At 51.7% G+C, this 13,810-nt stretch overlaps 6 protein-coding genes and 1 non-coding gene across 7 annotated transcripts; 3 read left to right on the plus strand and 4 right to left on the minus strand.

Annotated features, from left to right (window-relative positions):
* Positions 1-33: 33 nt before the first annotated feature.
* On the plus strand, positions 34-1,013 carry VTN49DRAFT_55 (uncharacterized protein; the record flags this gene model as incomplete). Its single annotated transcript, XM_069413563.1, has 2 exons — positions 34-195; positions 252-1,013. The coding sequence occupies 2 exons, from the start codon at positions 34-36 to the stop codon at positions 1,011-1,013; spliced, it is 924 nt and encodes a 307-aa protein (XP_069272750.1).
* Positions 1,014-1,279: 266 nt separating this feature from the next.
* Positions 1,280-2,770, minus strand: VTN49DRAFT_56 (uncharacterized protein; the record flags this gene model as incomplete). The annotated part of the gene is made up of 4 exons (XM_069413674.1): positions 1,280-1,306; positions 1,366-2,538; positions 2,597-2,653; positions 2,711-2,770. 4 exons carry the CDS (start codon positions 2,768-2,770, stop codon positions 1,280-1,282), a joined length of 1,317 nt encoding a protein of 438 aa, XP_069272751.1.
* A 675-nt stretch (positions 2,771-3,445) lies between these two features.
* VTN49DRAFT_57 (uncharacterized protein) lies at positions 3,446-3,968 on the minus strand (the record flags this gene model as incomplete). Its single annotated transcript, XM_069413785.1, has 3 exons — positions 3,446-3,662; positions 3,737-3,869; positions 3,938-3,968. The coding sequence occupies 3 exons, from the start codon at positions 3,966-3,968 to the stop codon at positions 3,446-3,448; spliced, it is 381 nt and encodes a 126-aa protein (XP_069272752.1).
* Positions 3,969-5,153: 1,185 nt separating this feature from the next.
* Positions 5,154-6,924, minus strand: VTN49DRAFT_58 (uncharacterized protein; the record flags this gene model as incomplete). Its single annotated transcript, XM_069413896.1, has 3 exons — positions 5,154-5,454; positions 5,861-6,224; positions 6,888-6,924. The coding sequence occupies 3 exons, from the start codon at positions 6,922-6,924 to the stop codon at positions 5,154-5,156; spliced, it is 702 nt and encodes a 233-aa protein (XP_069272753.1).
* Positions 6,925-7,113: 189 nt separating this feature from the next.
* On the minus strand, positions 7,114-7,220 carry VTN49DRAFT_t4. The gene has a single exon. It is a non-coding gene; the product is annotated as a tRNA-Met (tRNA).
* Positions 7,221-8,653: 1,433 nt separating this feature from the next.
* Positions 8,654-10,610, plus strand: VTN49DRAFT_59 (uncharacterized protein; the record flags this gene model as incomplete). The annotated part of the gene is made up of 3 exons (XM_069414007.1): positions 8,654-8,866; positions 8,927-10,532; positions 10,600-10,610. The coding sequence occupies 3 exons, from the start codon at positions 8,654-8,656 to the stop codon at positions 10,608-10,610; spliced, it is 1,830 nt and encodes a 609-aa protein (XP_069272754.1).
* A 1,180-nt stretch (positions 10,611-11,790) lies between these two features.
* On the plus strand, positions 11,791-13,690 carry VTN49DRAFT_60 (uncharacterized protein; the record flags this gene model as incomplete). The annotated part of the gene is made up of 2 exons (XM_069414119.1): positions 11,791-13,374; positions 13,427-13,690. The coding sequence occupies 2 exons, from the start codon at positions 11,791-11,793 to the stop codon at positions 13,688-13,690; spliced, it is 1,848 nt and encodes a 615-aa protein (XP_069272755.1).
* Positions 13,691-13,810: the final 120 nt, after the last annotated feature.

Here is a 13,810-nt window from a genome sequence, read left to right on the forward strand (position 1 = left end):
TCCCCTCCCATTGTTCAATTTCTATCTTTCAAGATGAGGTCGACAAATGCGATCCGGTCGCCCTTCTCACCGAGGTTATTTCACTTGGTGAGGACCATCAATTTCATCTCGACATTGATCGTCTCAGCTATTATGATTTATTTCGCGATCCATCTTCATCGAGATGGCTTCAGACTACCCTGGGCATTCCTCGTGGTAAGTACTATCCAACGATCGCAACCGAGAGTTAGGGCTGACCGGAGGATAACCAGCTCATGATCGCATGCGCTGTAACACTTCTCAATATCAGCTTCACATCCTGCCTCTACTTCTGCAGCACGCTCTCCCCCTTACTCTCGCTCACCTTCGACTTCTGCCTTCTGATTCTATGGGGCATTGCCTTTGGCATGCTAGCCCACGGCATGCGCGATACCTTAACCACAACCTGCGACAGCAACGACTGGGGCACCGCCACAGGGATCAAGATCTGCCGCATCTACAAGGTACTCTTCACCTTCTCTTTGCTGGCAACCCTGTCGCAGTTCCTGCAGGTCGTTGTCGACGTTGCCGCTCGCAGACGCCAATACCGCGCCGGCGATGTCTACAACCCGATGCCTGGTAATGGACACGGCGAGGATATCAAACTCCATCAGCGAGGGGATAGCACATTCTCGACATCTACAGCCCACGATCCTTACACAGATGCGTATAACGCGCTGGGAACCGTTCGGCACCCCCAGCATCATCAGCAACAGCAGCAGTACCAGCCGCAGGACGTCCTTCACACGCCGTATGATTCTAGTATCGGCAGGACACCATCACCGTACACTGAGGATAACCTACATCATCGCGGCTATCGGGCCGGTGGTGGTGACGCCTACGAGGACATCCCAGACCTGCCACCCGAGAGTATCACTTATGGCCGTGCACCCCCGGCATATTCTCCGTTGAGAACCAGGTCGGATGATCATCCTGCTTACGAGCCGTATCGAGGGCAATCGCCCACGCATTATGATCCGGGAATGTATCGTTGACGAATCTTCTTGATGATATGATCATTTCCTATTTTCTTCTGCTTTTTTTTCGGTTCTGTCATGTCTTTGGCAATTGGCGGGAATTCCCATCTTTTTACTGGCGTTCGGTTGTCAAGGATTGGAGAATTCATGGGAACGATGTTCATAAACGCAAAGATTTATTGTGAATTATTATGAATGGTATCTCAACCAAGCAAATGGCTCAGTCTATTTCATGACTAGAATGACGATAGATGAGATTAAAGAGTCATGATCGTGCACAACGCCTACATGATGACCTCGTTGCTGACATCCTGTACGTAGTCTATTAGCATGTTGACTATGAGCAACCTCCAAGGAAATAAAAACGTACCCGCTTCAACTCCTTAAAAGGCAGACAGACGCAATTCTGCACCCGAACCTCGTCGCCAACCACGCACTCTTTGCCCAGGATCGTGATTGCCTGCACTTTGACGCCGTTCTTAATGACTGTCGTCGAATGGTTACCCACGGGCGTCGGTGTGCCCTCAACACGGGACCAGGCACCCAGCTTGCTGCCCCAACCGATGATTGCGTACAGCACGCATGCATCGTGCTTGATCTCAACGTCCTCGAGGACAATGGCCTCCTTAATCCGCACGCCGGCGCCAATCACCGCGCGGGGACCGATGGACACATTGGGGCCGAGCTTCGCGGTCGGATCTACGTGCGCCGTCGGATGGATGTAGACAGGAGGTACGATCGAGGCGGACGGAGGTGTGAGCTCCTCCGATTGAGCTTGGAAGGCTTGTTGCAAGTACAGCGCGTTGGCGGGCACCGCAGATCCCGCAGTCTTGATCTGCCTCCAGAAGTCTCTCGTCTCGTGCACGAAGAACCGGTTGCTGTCAGCCAGATCGGAGAGGACGTCCTGCTCCAAACGGAGAATCTCCGGCCGCTGGCTATCTTCGTCGTCCAGAGCAACAAAGGACGTCTCAAGGTTCTCGGAGGACGGATACGAAACCAGTCGGGGTCGTGTGGTTCGTCGCTTAATCGCAGTGCGAATGGCCGGGAAGATGCACTCAGTGGCGAACAGGTAGACACCGCAATTGATCAGATTCGAGATGTGCGATTCAGGTTTCTCGACGTAGTGAAGAACGCGCTTCGTGTGGGAGTCCGACACAATGCAGCCAAAGTTAGGGGCTGCTTCATTGCTAACTCTTGTTCCCAAAATGACGGCTTCGGCGTCCTTGTCCTCGAAGAGCTTCAACATCTCATTCAGAGGGAATGAGCAGCACACGTCCGAGTTAAGAACAAATATCCGTTCCGGTTTCCCCTTCAGAATAGCATCCCGGAAATGATAGAGACCGCCGGCTGTTCCCAGTGCCTTGTATTCTCGCAGGTACTGAATACGCAAGTTCGGGAATTGGAGGCTGGCATCTTTGATAAAATCCCGGAAAACGCCCTCATCGTAATATCCAACCAAGATTACCTCACGGAGTCCGGGAACTTTGGCAACGGCCTTGAGGGAATGGTATATGATCGGGTGACCAGCGACTTCAAACAGAGGCTAGCTCGGTCTGAGTAAACAAATCCCAGTACCAAAAGGAAGCTCCGTCCAAGCATACCTTGGGGACATCGAGCGAGAGCGGTCGAAAACGAGTTCCTCGCGAAGGGCCGCCAACCTGGAAACATCAGTGTCACTAACGTCGTCCCTGGTGTAGAGTCAAAGGACCCCATACCAAGATGATGGCCTTGGTGGAGGCCAAGGTATTTTGATCCCGATGCGGCACCTGAAGCATTCTTGGTCAATGGCAGCGACAATGCTTGCTCTAGCTATGTCCAAACAACAACCAGCCAGATGCTGGGAACAAGAAAGCCTCCAGCTGGCCCCTCAATCGCCACAACGCCAGTTGTCTCGGGCGGTGAGGGTAGTACTCGATCGCCGCCCACCACTCCTGCCCCTGATTGGCTTGCTGACGCTTGATCGGAGAGGTACCCTTCAAGTACTACACATGGAGGCTCTCGGCAACCCAAAGTTCCTCAAGTTCGCCAGCTCAAATAGCCAAACATCCAAATTCTCAACCACTGCTTATTTATTCGGAGAGAATTGAGGTCAGGTTCAAATCTTTTCTCAAAGCGTGTACGGAGCGCTCTGTAGGTCTCCGGAAGCGGAACTGCGAAGGTAGCATCTGGTCTTACGATCCCACGCGAACAATCGTGGTATGATCCAGGGTAAGGTCGAGGAGTCACTACTTTCTAGGCAAACAAAAGGAGGGAGATGCTGAGGGCTGCTCATGCGGTAAAGTAACAGAGCCCAAATTCATTTAGCCATTCTCAATGACCATCGTTACACCCGAGTTAACAGATTGATTCATACGGGTGCAAATGATAACCTATTAAGAGGGTGTTACTCCGTACAGACTTGGCCCAAATTCTTGTTCCAGGTGCTCATTTTGCGTAGCTGCTCTATTTACCTAATCTTTGTCGGCGCACCCTGAGACCGCCTCAACCCAACCGACGGTGACTTTCTGGATAAATGTGCACCCTTCAACGACCTGAGGGAGCACTGCTTGTTCTGCGCCTTGGAGCTCCTTGTTGTGGAGCTCGTTGAAGACGAAGGTTTTCAGCGTCTTCTGTAAGACACGCGGACCGTGCCCGGCTGGCCCTGAAGGCAGATTGTTCCAGGTACCACTGGCTTGATCGAGGGCACGTCCTGGGTGCGGACCATTCTTCACACGGGGCGATCGAAAGAATAAGGAACCCACCAAACCCGAGGGCTATGCAGCTCATTACCCGCCATGAACGGTTCAGGATCCTCCGGTAGCTCGAAGCTATCCCCATCGTTGCCAGGGCCGAGGATCTCGTCCTCGTTGCTGACAGTGATGTTCTTGAAGGCAACTGGTCAGGAGCGAATGGCCTGATGTGTCAAAGTAGAAAGCCGGGAGGTTGGGATCCTCCGGGCGCACGTAGACGACCCGGGGGTACGAGTACGCACATTGCGAGGCAGCGAGTTGTAGAGATAAGGGAACGCGACGTGATGTTCAGTGCGGATGGGATAGCTGGAGATGACGTGGTCGATGGATTTGAACTAGATATCCTCATCGTTAAGATCAATGTTCCTGCACAAAACCCCGAATCGAAGGCCTCCTAGAAGGGCGTCGTTTTAGGATCACACACATTGTCACCCGCCGGCGCCTGGAACACATGCGAAATGATACATGGAATCTCGTTGACGAGGGTGAAACAGCTGTTAACGTGATAAAGAACCTTTACCTCGCAAGTCGACTCGCATGGTATCTACATGTTTCCGAAGAACTTGAGCATAGCATGGGACGTGAATCTGAGATTAACCGTTTCTCGCTTAGGAATCAGGTAAAACTATTGCAAACACATTGTCGATATGTCAGCATAGGGTATTAGGTGCTGATTATTGAGCAATACATTTAGATAAGACATACCTAGTTACTGCACGGAGTTCACGTTGACAATCACTACCGAACGTGCGCCGTGCCTAGCGGCACACTCACGGGCAAGTTGCCGCGTGGCCGCTTCAATGCTTCTCGTGTCGTCCTAAGCATCGCCATCTAGTTGGCCTCCATGTGCTCTGGCTCGCCATGAAACGGTGATGTTTGGAAGGAAAGTGGCTGCCATTGTGGTGATATTTTTGTTTGATTTTCTACATGGACTCAAATTTGCTCGACGAAGTGGTCATTTTAATAAGGTGCGGTAACTGTCCACAGAAGGAAGGCGCGACTGTGACTGTCTTGAGGACGCAGTTTCCTCTTGACGCTTCCGAGCTCCAAGGCAAGAGACCGTGGGCAGGATACAGTGACTTTCCTCAATAAAATTTGCCTTATCCTCACGGCCGATATCGAGTACAGTTGTCTATATCAGAACCATTCGGAATACTAAGTGCTAACTACTGTAGGGCATTGCGAAATACTAGCAAATTAGAACTGGACGAAATTAATAGATACCTACTAATATTCCTAATCCTAGAGCAACAGAACGCTCCTTAAGCCGGTAGCAAATGTAGAACAAAAGTCCCAATACAACCACAACACCCACGACATTGCGTAATTGACACAACCTAATCATCACAATTACCATCACCCCGAGGAATAATCAGTACATAGTAGCGGGCTAACAGAAGAACGTACGATCAACAACCGTACCTCCCCATCAAAGCTCCAACGCAGTCAACCGCTCCTCGGGGTGATACCGAAACACCCTCTTCATAATCGAGAGGGCCAATTCCCTTTCCTCTGGGTCGACATCCGGCTTCCGTTGCTCAATGAGCAGTACGAGGTCATCCTCTGGGTCTGGTGCAGTTTTCGGATCATACCACCAGTTGGTTGCCCGGTCTGGGTCGATGGATTGGCCCTTCCATTCCTTTGGTAGCGGACCCAACGCGCGGATGATTCCTTCGACAATCCCACCAGGAAGAAGGCATCTGAATGGCGGGCAGCCGAGATACAGCAGGCTAAACATGACCATGTAGCTCCACATGTCGCATCAGGGACTGGGATGCTTTCCATGGAGTCGATCTGGAGAGCAGAATTGCGCTGGAGGGAAGCCGTTCTGGGTACGACGGGATCGTCGACGTGCATGGCGAGGCTAAAGTCGCTAAGGTAGATTTGGTCAGTGCGTAGGAGGTCGGGAACTTCGAGGGGAAGGACGATTTCTCCAGGTTTGGAGTATTTGCGGCGTTGGCTCAATGGGTAGCTTATGGGTTGTTTGATGGGACGGCCCAGAAGATCGTATTTGGCACATTGAGGAAGGTCATGAAGGGGAGTTATTCCCCACAAACAGTTACTGTCACTCAAATCTGGGCATTCCTGTCAAAATGAGCGCGAAAACTTTGAGGAAAAGAATTGGATGAGGCGCACTCACTACGATGCACAATGCCCGCACTATGCAATGCCTCCAGAGCCTCCAGCAGCTGCTTCGCGGCTGACATGCGTGTTGCCATGGACCACTGGCCAAGCTTGTATATTCCGGGGCCCAGCGCCAGGAGCGACAGCACCAGCACCCTATGATTCCCTCCATTCGCGGTCACGACGAATGTATCTATGTACGTCACAAGGCGTTTTGAGGCATCCCCCGGAATCTGTCGGATCTCATCATGAATTCGCACTTCATGTTCCACTACTGATTTCCCGTGACATGACGTCGCCGTGATTTTTAGGGCTACAACTTTCTTGTCGAGCAAGTCATGCGCTATCCACACGGTAGAGGAACGACCATGACGAGCTTGTGCTCGGTGTGGTACCGTTCATTGAGGACTTCTCCGAGACAAATGGGATACCTAATATTTGAATGGTATATCGTTGGGATAATATGTGTATGGGCCTTCCGCGTCCGCGATTAGGTCGGCTTCTTCGGTCCAGTCACGGGGAGGCGGCCAAAATCGTTGTCGTTGTCTTTGCACTGGTCGTTAGGCATATCTATGGGGGAACAGTGTCCACGATTGGGTGTTGTTGGTGCCATCTTGTCATACCTGTGGTTGTCACTGGAGTTGGTGAGAGTCGTGGCAGATAGAAGCCTAAAGCAGAGAGGCGCAGAATGATACTACAGTATGATCAATTCAGCAACAACGAGTGCCAGTGCCTTAGCTTCCTTCTCTGGTAGGTTATTGCCTCAAAGACTTTCAGAGGCTCAGTGACGGAACCTCCATGTACTCGGTGGATTTGAAGGTACTCAGAATACTACCATGTACCGCGCCTGATCCCCAAACCCCTTCAATTTGTCTTTAAAGAACCCCTAATTCTGAGCGTCATGGCGATTACCATTCTACTACTACTTCTCTTGACTGGAATTGTAGAGCGTGTTGATCAGATATGAAATTATTGGTTTGCTGATGCCAAGAAATTTTCGCCCTAAATATGTACACAGAATCACAGATACCGTACGGACCACCTGTTTGGGTCGAGGCCCTGATGGCTTGGCACATTTGGTCTCGACTCAAATGGACACTTTGGATCTGAGCAGTGATCTGGGAAGTCTCAGTCAACATCCTCAAAACGGTCTATGGATGAGATACAGCAAAAAATCGATGGGCGAGAAAAAAAGACAAGGAGTGGCATTTTAACTATTCGTAAATGTGGATTGCGGAAGTGTCAAAGAAAAAAAGAATTCAACATGCCTCCGACGAGACTCGAACTCGTGGCCTGCGGATCGCAGTCCTCGTATTCGAGGACCTCATATTAGATATGAGACCGCCGTCATAACCACCTAGACCACAGAGGCTGCTGTATGGTGGTCTCGGCTCATTTGTGATCCATCACCTGACCGATCTTCCATCCATCCTGTTTTTGCCCAGCAGAGCCAATATGCACGCTCAGGTCATGTAATGAGCTGTAAGAGCCACAGACAATGATCCATGGAATGCTTCTTTCATTTTCACTTTGTGGATTTTAAACACCAGTTACAACTGTATGCTAGCTCCTTGGACACTCCAACACAGCGCTGCTTACAATATCATGCAGCCTAGATATTCACCAAGCTGGCTCCAAGTATTTGGCGATCGGAGAATATATAAGCTCCAGTGTCTGCCAAAGTGATACTGCTGCCACAAGATCGACTGAAAATTTGTGTCATATGCGGAAAAACAGGGACAAGCATTCACATGAAGGCACCTTGATCGATGTGAAAAGCGAAAGGCAGCACTGCGAAGAGGACAACAACCCTCTAATGTTAGATTCATCTTGGAGGCTGCTCCTGGTCGTACCGTGCACAGCCATGGCGCGTCTGAGAGCGCAGATACATGCTTCATCACATCATCACCGGTTAAGTGAAGCGTAAATTCCTCCTGGCATGTGCTGACCATGAGACTACAGTAGGCAGACCCCAAACCTCCTGCCAAGTACTTACTTGTACTCTAGCTCTCACGGCTACTCAATTACAAAGTATGTTATAGATCAATCGGTCTGCACTCAGCACATCAAGACATGATGAAGAAAAATCCCCCAAGAAGAGTTAGCTAGTACAATCTAAGGCATATAAGGAACGTATCTCCTTCATGTGCATGTGTTCAACCCTGAGCCTACGGAGTACATGTCAGTTACATTCTCGTATTTTAGCGTTCGGCAGATAGGTGTTCAGCAGGAAATGGGATGCAACAGAGACTGGTGGTTAAAGAGAAGACTGAATTAAACAATGAAAAGGTGCAAATGTGGATAAGAGGTTCAGAAATGAGTTCTTTCGCGGACATCCATACAGTACAAGTTGCTTCCATGTTCTGAAATCTTGATGTTTTCTGGATAGCCCCCTACGTCATAACTAGTACTCGTACGGTGGGGTTTGCACAAAAGCCCTAGCCCTAGCCCTAAAACTAAACCAGATTGGTATTCAGTACAGTTCTGTCAGTTCCTACATGTTCGGCTTCGTCGCAATTGGCCATCTTAATGATTCGGACGATAATAGCGGGCAATTGAATCATTGCCCTTGCCGCGAACATCCGCAGATCAAAAGATCCCGACAGCATAGTGGTTGTGGCCACAAACAGGTCCTGGTCTGGGCATGACTCAGCTGGGCGCGGGACATCGATGGTTCCCCGCACATGAACAATTCTTTTCACCCAAACTTCCATCGAATAAAGTATTTTTCAATCAGCGACAAAGAAGGTATTGAATTCGATCTAGATATAATTTCCAGGCCGGAGTCACTGTCCGAGACACATCATGGCGGATTCCGGTGTTAAAGAGGCTGAAGCCTCCATGGCCAATTTGGTCCTGGACGAGGTCACAGGCGAGAGAGTGTCCAAGTCGGAATTCAAGCGACGACAGAAGAAGCGCGAACAAGAAGCTAAGAAAAAGGAGAAGGAGGCTGCTGCTCCGCCAAAGGCACCGAAGAAGGTGTCGCCAGAGGAGGAGGAGAATAATTTGTCGCCTCATGTGAGTTTTTACCCAGCGGCAAGGGAAGAGGAAAAATTTCGTTAACCATGTGAATTGTAGCAATACTTCCAACTTCGAAGCGCTCGGATCAACAAGCTGCGGGAGACCAAGAACCCTGACCCATACCCGCACAAGTTCCATGTCACGACTGACCTGCGCGAGTTCCTGAAGGAATGGGAGGGATTGGCCAAAGGGGAGCAGCGACCAGATGTGACTGTGCAGATTGCTGGCCGCATCTACACTAAGCGATCATCAGGAGCCAAACTGATTTTCTATGACGTTCGCGCAGAGGGCGTGAAAGTTCAGGTGGTCTGCCAAGCTCAAAACGTCAAGAGTGAAGTTTCCTTTGAGGCACAGCATGAGCATCTCCGAAGAGGCGACATCATCGGTATCGTGGGATTCCCCGGCCGAACTAACCCCAAAAATCGCCCCGATGGCGAGCTATCCATCTTTGCGACGGAGATTAAGCTCTTGACGCCATGCCTGCACGCTATCCCGTCTGAACACTACGGTCTCCGAGATCAGGAGCAACGGTATCGCCAGCGATATCTAGATTTGATCATGAATGACAAGACCCGCAATGTGTTTGTCACGAGGTCGAAGATCGTCCGCTATATTCGCAACTTCTTCGACTCGCGCGATTTCGTCGAGGTGGAAACGCCGATGATGAATGCGATTCCCGGCGGTGCGACCGCTCGCCCGTTCATCACGCACCACAACGAACTGAACATGGATCTGTACATGCGTGTGGCGCCAGAGTTGTATTTGAAGATGCTGATCGTTGGCGGTCTGGAGCGGGTGTACGAATTGGGCCGGCAATTCCGTAACGAGGGCATTGATCTCACGCACAACCCCGAGTTCACGACGTGCGAGTTCTACTGGGCCTACGCGGACATGTACGATCTGATGAACATTACGGAAGAGCTCGTGTCGGGCCTGGTCAAGCACATTACAGGTGGCTATGAGACGACTTTCCACACGCAGACTGGCGAAGTGTACAACGTGAACTGGAAGGCGCCGTGGCGACGCGTGGAGATGATCCCGGCCCTTGAAGAAGCTACGGGAGTGAAATTTCCACCTGGTGACCAACTGCATACTGAGGAGACGAACAAGTTCTTGCAGGATCTCCTCAAGAAGGTCAACATTGAGTGCCCGCCGCCGCTCACCAACGCGCGGATGCTTGACCGGCTGGTTGGCGAATTCATCGAAGAGACTTGCGTCAACCCGACATTCATTGTGGGCCATCCGCAGATGATGTCGCCGCTGGCCAAGTACCACCGCTCGAGCCCGGGACTGTGCGAGCGCTTTGAGGCGTTTGTCTGCAAGAAGGAAATCGTCAACGCATACACGGAGTTGAACGACCCGTTCGACCAGCGGATGCGGTTCGAAGAGCAGGCGCGGCAGAAGTCCCAGGGTGACGATGAAGCGCAGCTCATCGACGAGAATTTCTGCACGTCGCTGGAGTACGGTCTCCCGCCGACGGGTGGCTGGGGTATGGGCATCGACCGGCTGGTCATGTTCCTGACCGATAACTACAGCATTCGGGAGGTTCTTGCCTTCCCGTTCATGAAGGATGATTCGCCACCGGGCGCGAACAGGGCGGAGAAGGGCCAGAAGCTGGCTGCCGAAGTTGTGGGTATTGAGCCCATGCCTGAAGAGGGAATCCGTAAGTGACCAGAGCCCGTTTTAACCCTTCCGAGGAAGTGTCAGTCACTAACTCGACCCTGATCAAGCGCACAAATAAATCTTTGTGATACGAACAGGCATCTGAATTTCCGAGGATTTGACAGTGACCTGAAGAGCGTCCACGCGAACCAATAGTTTCAATGAGTAAAAGAGAACATAGAAGACAAAGCCTTAGTTGTTATTATGTTAGGAATGATGATACCAATCCAACCGAATCATGCCCCATACTTTCAAATCCGCAGACTTCTTCGTAGCTAGTCTACCATGCTTACCATGCCCATGACTTTGACTCTAGGTGACAGCTCTAGGCCGGACCAACTCGTTCAGTATCTAACGTTTTACGCGGCTTGTTCTCCGTGCAATGTTGTCAGCATGGGTCACCCGGGGCGATGCTCAGAATTTTCTGCAAGAGCATGAAAAGGAAACCCAACAAAGCATTCACTGCTCTCTTTGTATTCTCAACCAAGGTCTCTGCGGTAGGGACACCTCTATCAACGCACACAAAGGCACGTGTAGTCAAGTAGCCACAGAAACCAGATGAGACGGAAAAACCCTATATAGAAGTTTCCCTGAAAACCACCTCAGTCCATTTCTTCCTGATGATTATTTTCTTGAAAAGGATACAAAAAATGCTGTAGTGGCCAACGTATCAGAGGAGATGTCCACCATCAGCAACACTCATCTTACCATAACACTCGGTAATCTCCTCTAAAGGACTGCTCGCTGAGACTGGATGAGAAATGTATAAATAGCTCTACCTGCACTGTAGAACGTAACCTCTGACCGTACTACGTGTGGCATTCACTCAGATCAAAGACAAGCTGTCACTTCTTTGCCAGAAGAAGACGTTTGTGTATTGGTCTTGCTCTGTAGGACGTTACACTCGGTTAGCGACTTCGTTTTGCTCTCTGGGTTCGTCTTTCTTTGAACACTGTGTGCGGGCAGAGTCATCTGCTCTCAAGGTGGTGAGTGAGGTGCTGCAATTGATCGCTTCACGGCCCTCTTGAACTGACAGGGGGCTCAGGTGTTGGCGGTTAAGTCGCCGACTGCACACGATCTGATCATCCACATAGTAAGTGAGATCACAGAGGTGACCTGTTGACGTGACTGATCAATTGCTCCATTTCCTTCAGAAGCTTCTTCCTCATTGCGTGTTGAACGATCGTCATCATCTCAACCAAGAGCACATCACACGGTAACAGCGGCAGAGAGTGTTGTCTGCGTTCGCAATTCCGACAATGGGCTCGGAGTCGGAATCAGATTGTCAGGACATCCAGCGGGAAAATCAAAAATCCCCCGACAAGCCAACGACGCCAGATGAACAAAGATTAACCACAGTGCCGGTGTCGCGTCTGCTCCGGGACCCAAGCCCCTCACCCGAACTCGCGAATGAAGAAGAGGGCAACAACAACGGTATGGCCACAAGTGCCGTTGATAAGGAGAAGAGAGAAACCGCGCGCTCGGCATACAGGCAGCGAGATTATGAGCCCAAATATGGACGGCGGTCTGTACTGCCAGGTCGAGAATCTCGGGTTTTGCAGCCTACGGGCCGTCAGATTGACTCAAGAGAAGCCAGTCCGGTTCGTCCGATGATGCCGCCACCTCCTCCACGTCCCATAGGTTTGGACAGCGGACACAAACACGAGGTGTGGACAGTGGTGCCCTCGGGAAACAGCTCGTGCGATGCCCCGGAGCACCCTCGAGATGCCAAGGTCAGCCGCATGCTCCGCTGCGTCGACTGTTCGTATCAGATCTGCGATGTTTGCGAGAGACGGGCTGAAGAACGCGAATCCAATGTTCCGAGGCAGCTTGGCGTGACTGATCCTGCTCGCCAGCCTCTGAGCAATGTCCGGGGAAGCCGGAGCCGCCCTTTGGCGACACGGACGTCGACCCCGAACAATGAGAGTGCCAATGCTAATCGCGCTCCGGAAAGCAACCGCCCGCGGCCAAGAAATTTGAGAGAAACCCTGCTTGCTGTGGGCAGAAAACTAGTTTCCCCGCAGCGTGTCAACGAGTGGTCCCAATTTGTCGACCACCTCAACGAAGAAGAGCGGCGGAGAGTCGTTAAGGCGTACTATCAGCATCTCGGTCAAGAAGTCAACACCGAAAGTGATGGCTCAGAGGATGAGACTCGGAACCGATTCGCACTGGCGCATGCGCTGAGGCAGATCCCTAGCGAAAAGCAGAACCCGCAGTACTTTGCTCGGGGAACTGCCACGGCGCCGGCGACCTTCAACTCCGAGGTGCCACCAGCCAGGTCTGCAGCCCCGACCGCGACTGCGACAACGACCACTGCTTCTACGGGCAAGAAGGCGCGACGTACCATTAGGCGTGACTCGGCGCCCAAAAAAGCTCCCTTAACGCCTGATGGTCTATCCAATCACCCTCGTGAAATGTGTCGGCATGGGCCCATCCCGTGCCTCAATCGCCCGGCGCAGACCACGGCGGCAGCCCCTCAAACCCAAGCTGCCCCGGCCACCTTCCAGCAGGCGGGACAGCCTGCGTTCCAAACGCCTGCAGCGCAAACAACTTTCATGGCCCCACCAGCCGCAGTTCCACAAGGACAGTTTCTGCCAGGAAATGCCCAGATTCCAGTCTTTCAAGCGCAGAGACTTTTTCAGCAGAATCCTGCCGCCGGAAACGAGGCCGATTCATGGGAATCTCGTGTGGCGAGACAAGCGAGCCAGATCGCAGCGGCCCAAGGCCTGGATTGTAACGTCCCGCAGAATCGCAGATGGGTTTCGCTAGTCGCCATCGCCTCCGACGCGCTGAACACACTGCAGAGGGAGAACGTGCAACCAGTGGATACCGCTGCCAGAATTGTAAGTATTTCCTTGGACCGCTGCACTTCAGAATGACTAACAGGAGAAACAGGTTGTACCCAACCAGTTCCAGCAAGCTCAAGTCGTCTACGTAAACACCGCGGCCCGCCCTATGCAGACTGGAACTTCATTCGTTGGTAACCAATTCACGGCACAGTCGCAACCCGCACATGCGGGACAGACTGCGAATACCGCTGGAGTCCCCCGTGTCCCAACTCCTACTGCTTGGCCAACTCCAAGACCACGACCCGGGTTCTTTGACACGGCCCGCGACTCCACTCGAGGAGAGAACAGAAACCGTCCGGGAGGTCAGTAGAATCAGAGAAGTCACCGAGCAGAAATGTCGTGGTCACGGGGAACTGCATAACCCAGATTAGTTCGATGAAATTGCAACACCAACACTCCCAAGGACGGATAGCGGACGGGGATGGAGACG

The sequence above is a fragment of the Thermomyces lanuginosus genome (genome assembly GCF_041956635.1).
Source record: "Thermomyces lanuginosus strain ATCC 200065 unplaced genomic scaffold VTN49scaffold_1, whole genome shotgun sequence".
Lineage (NCBI taxonomy): Eukaryota > Fungi > Ascomycota > Eurotiomycetes > Eurotiales > Trichocomaceae > Thermomyces > Thermomyces lanuginosus.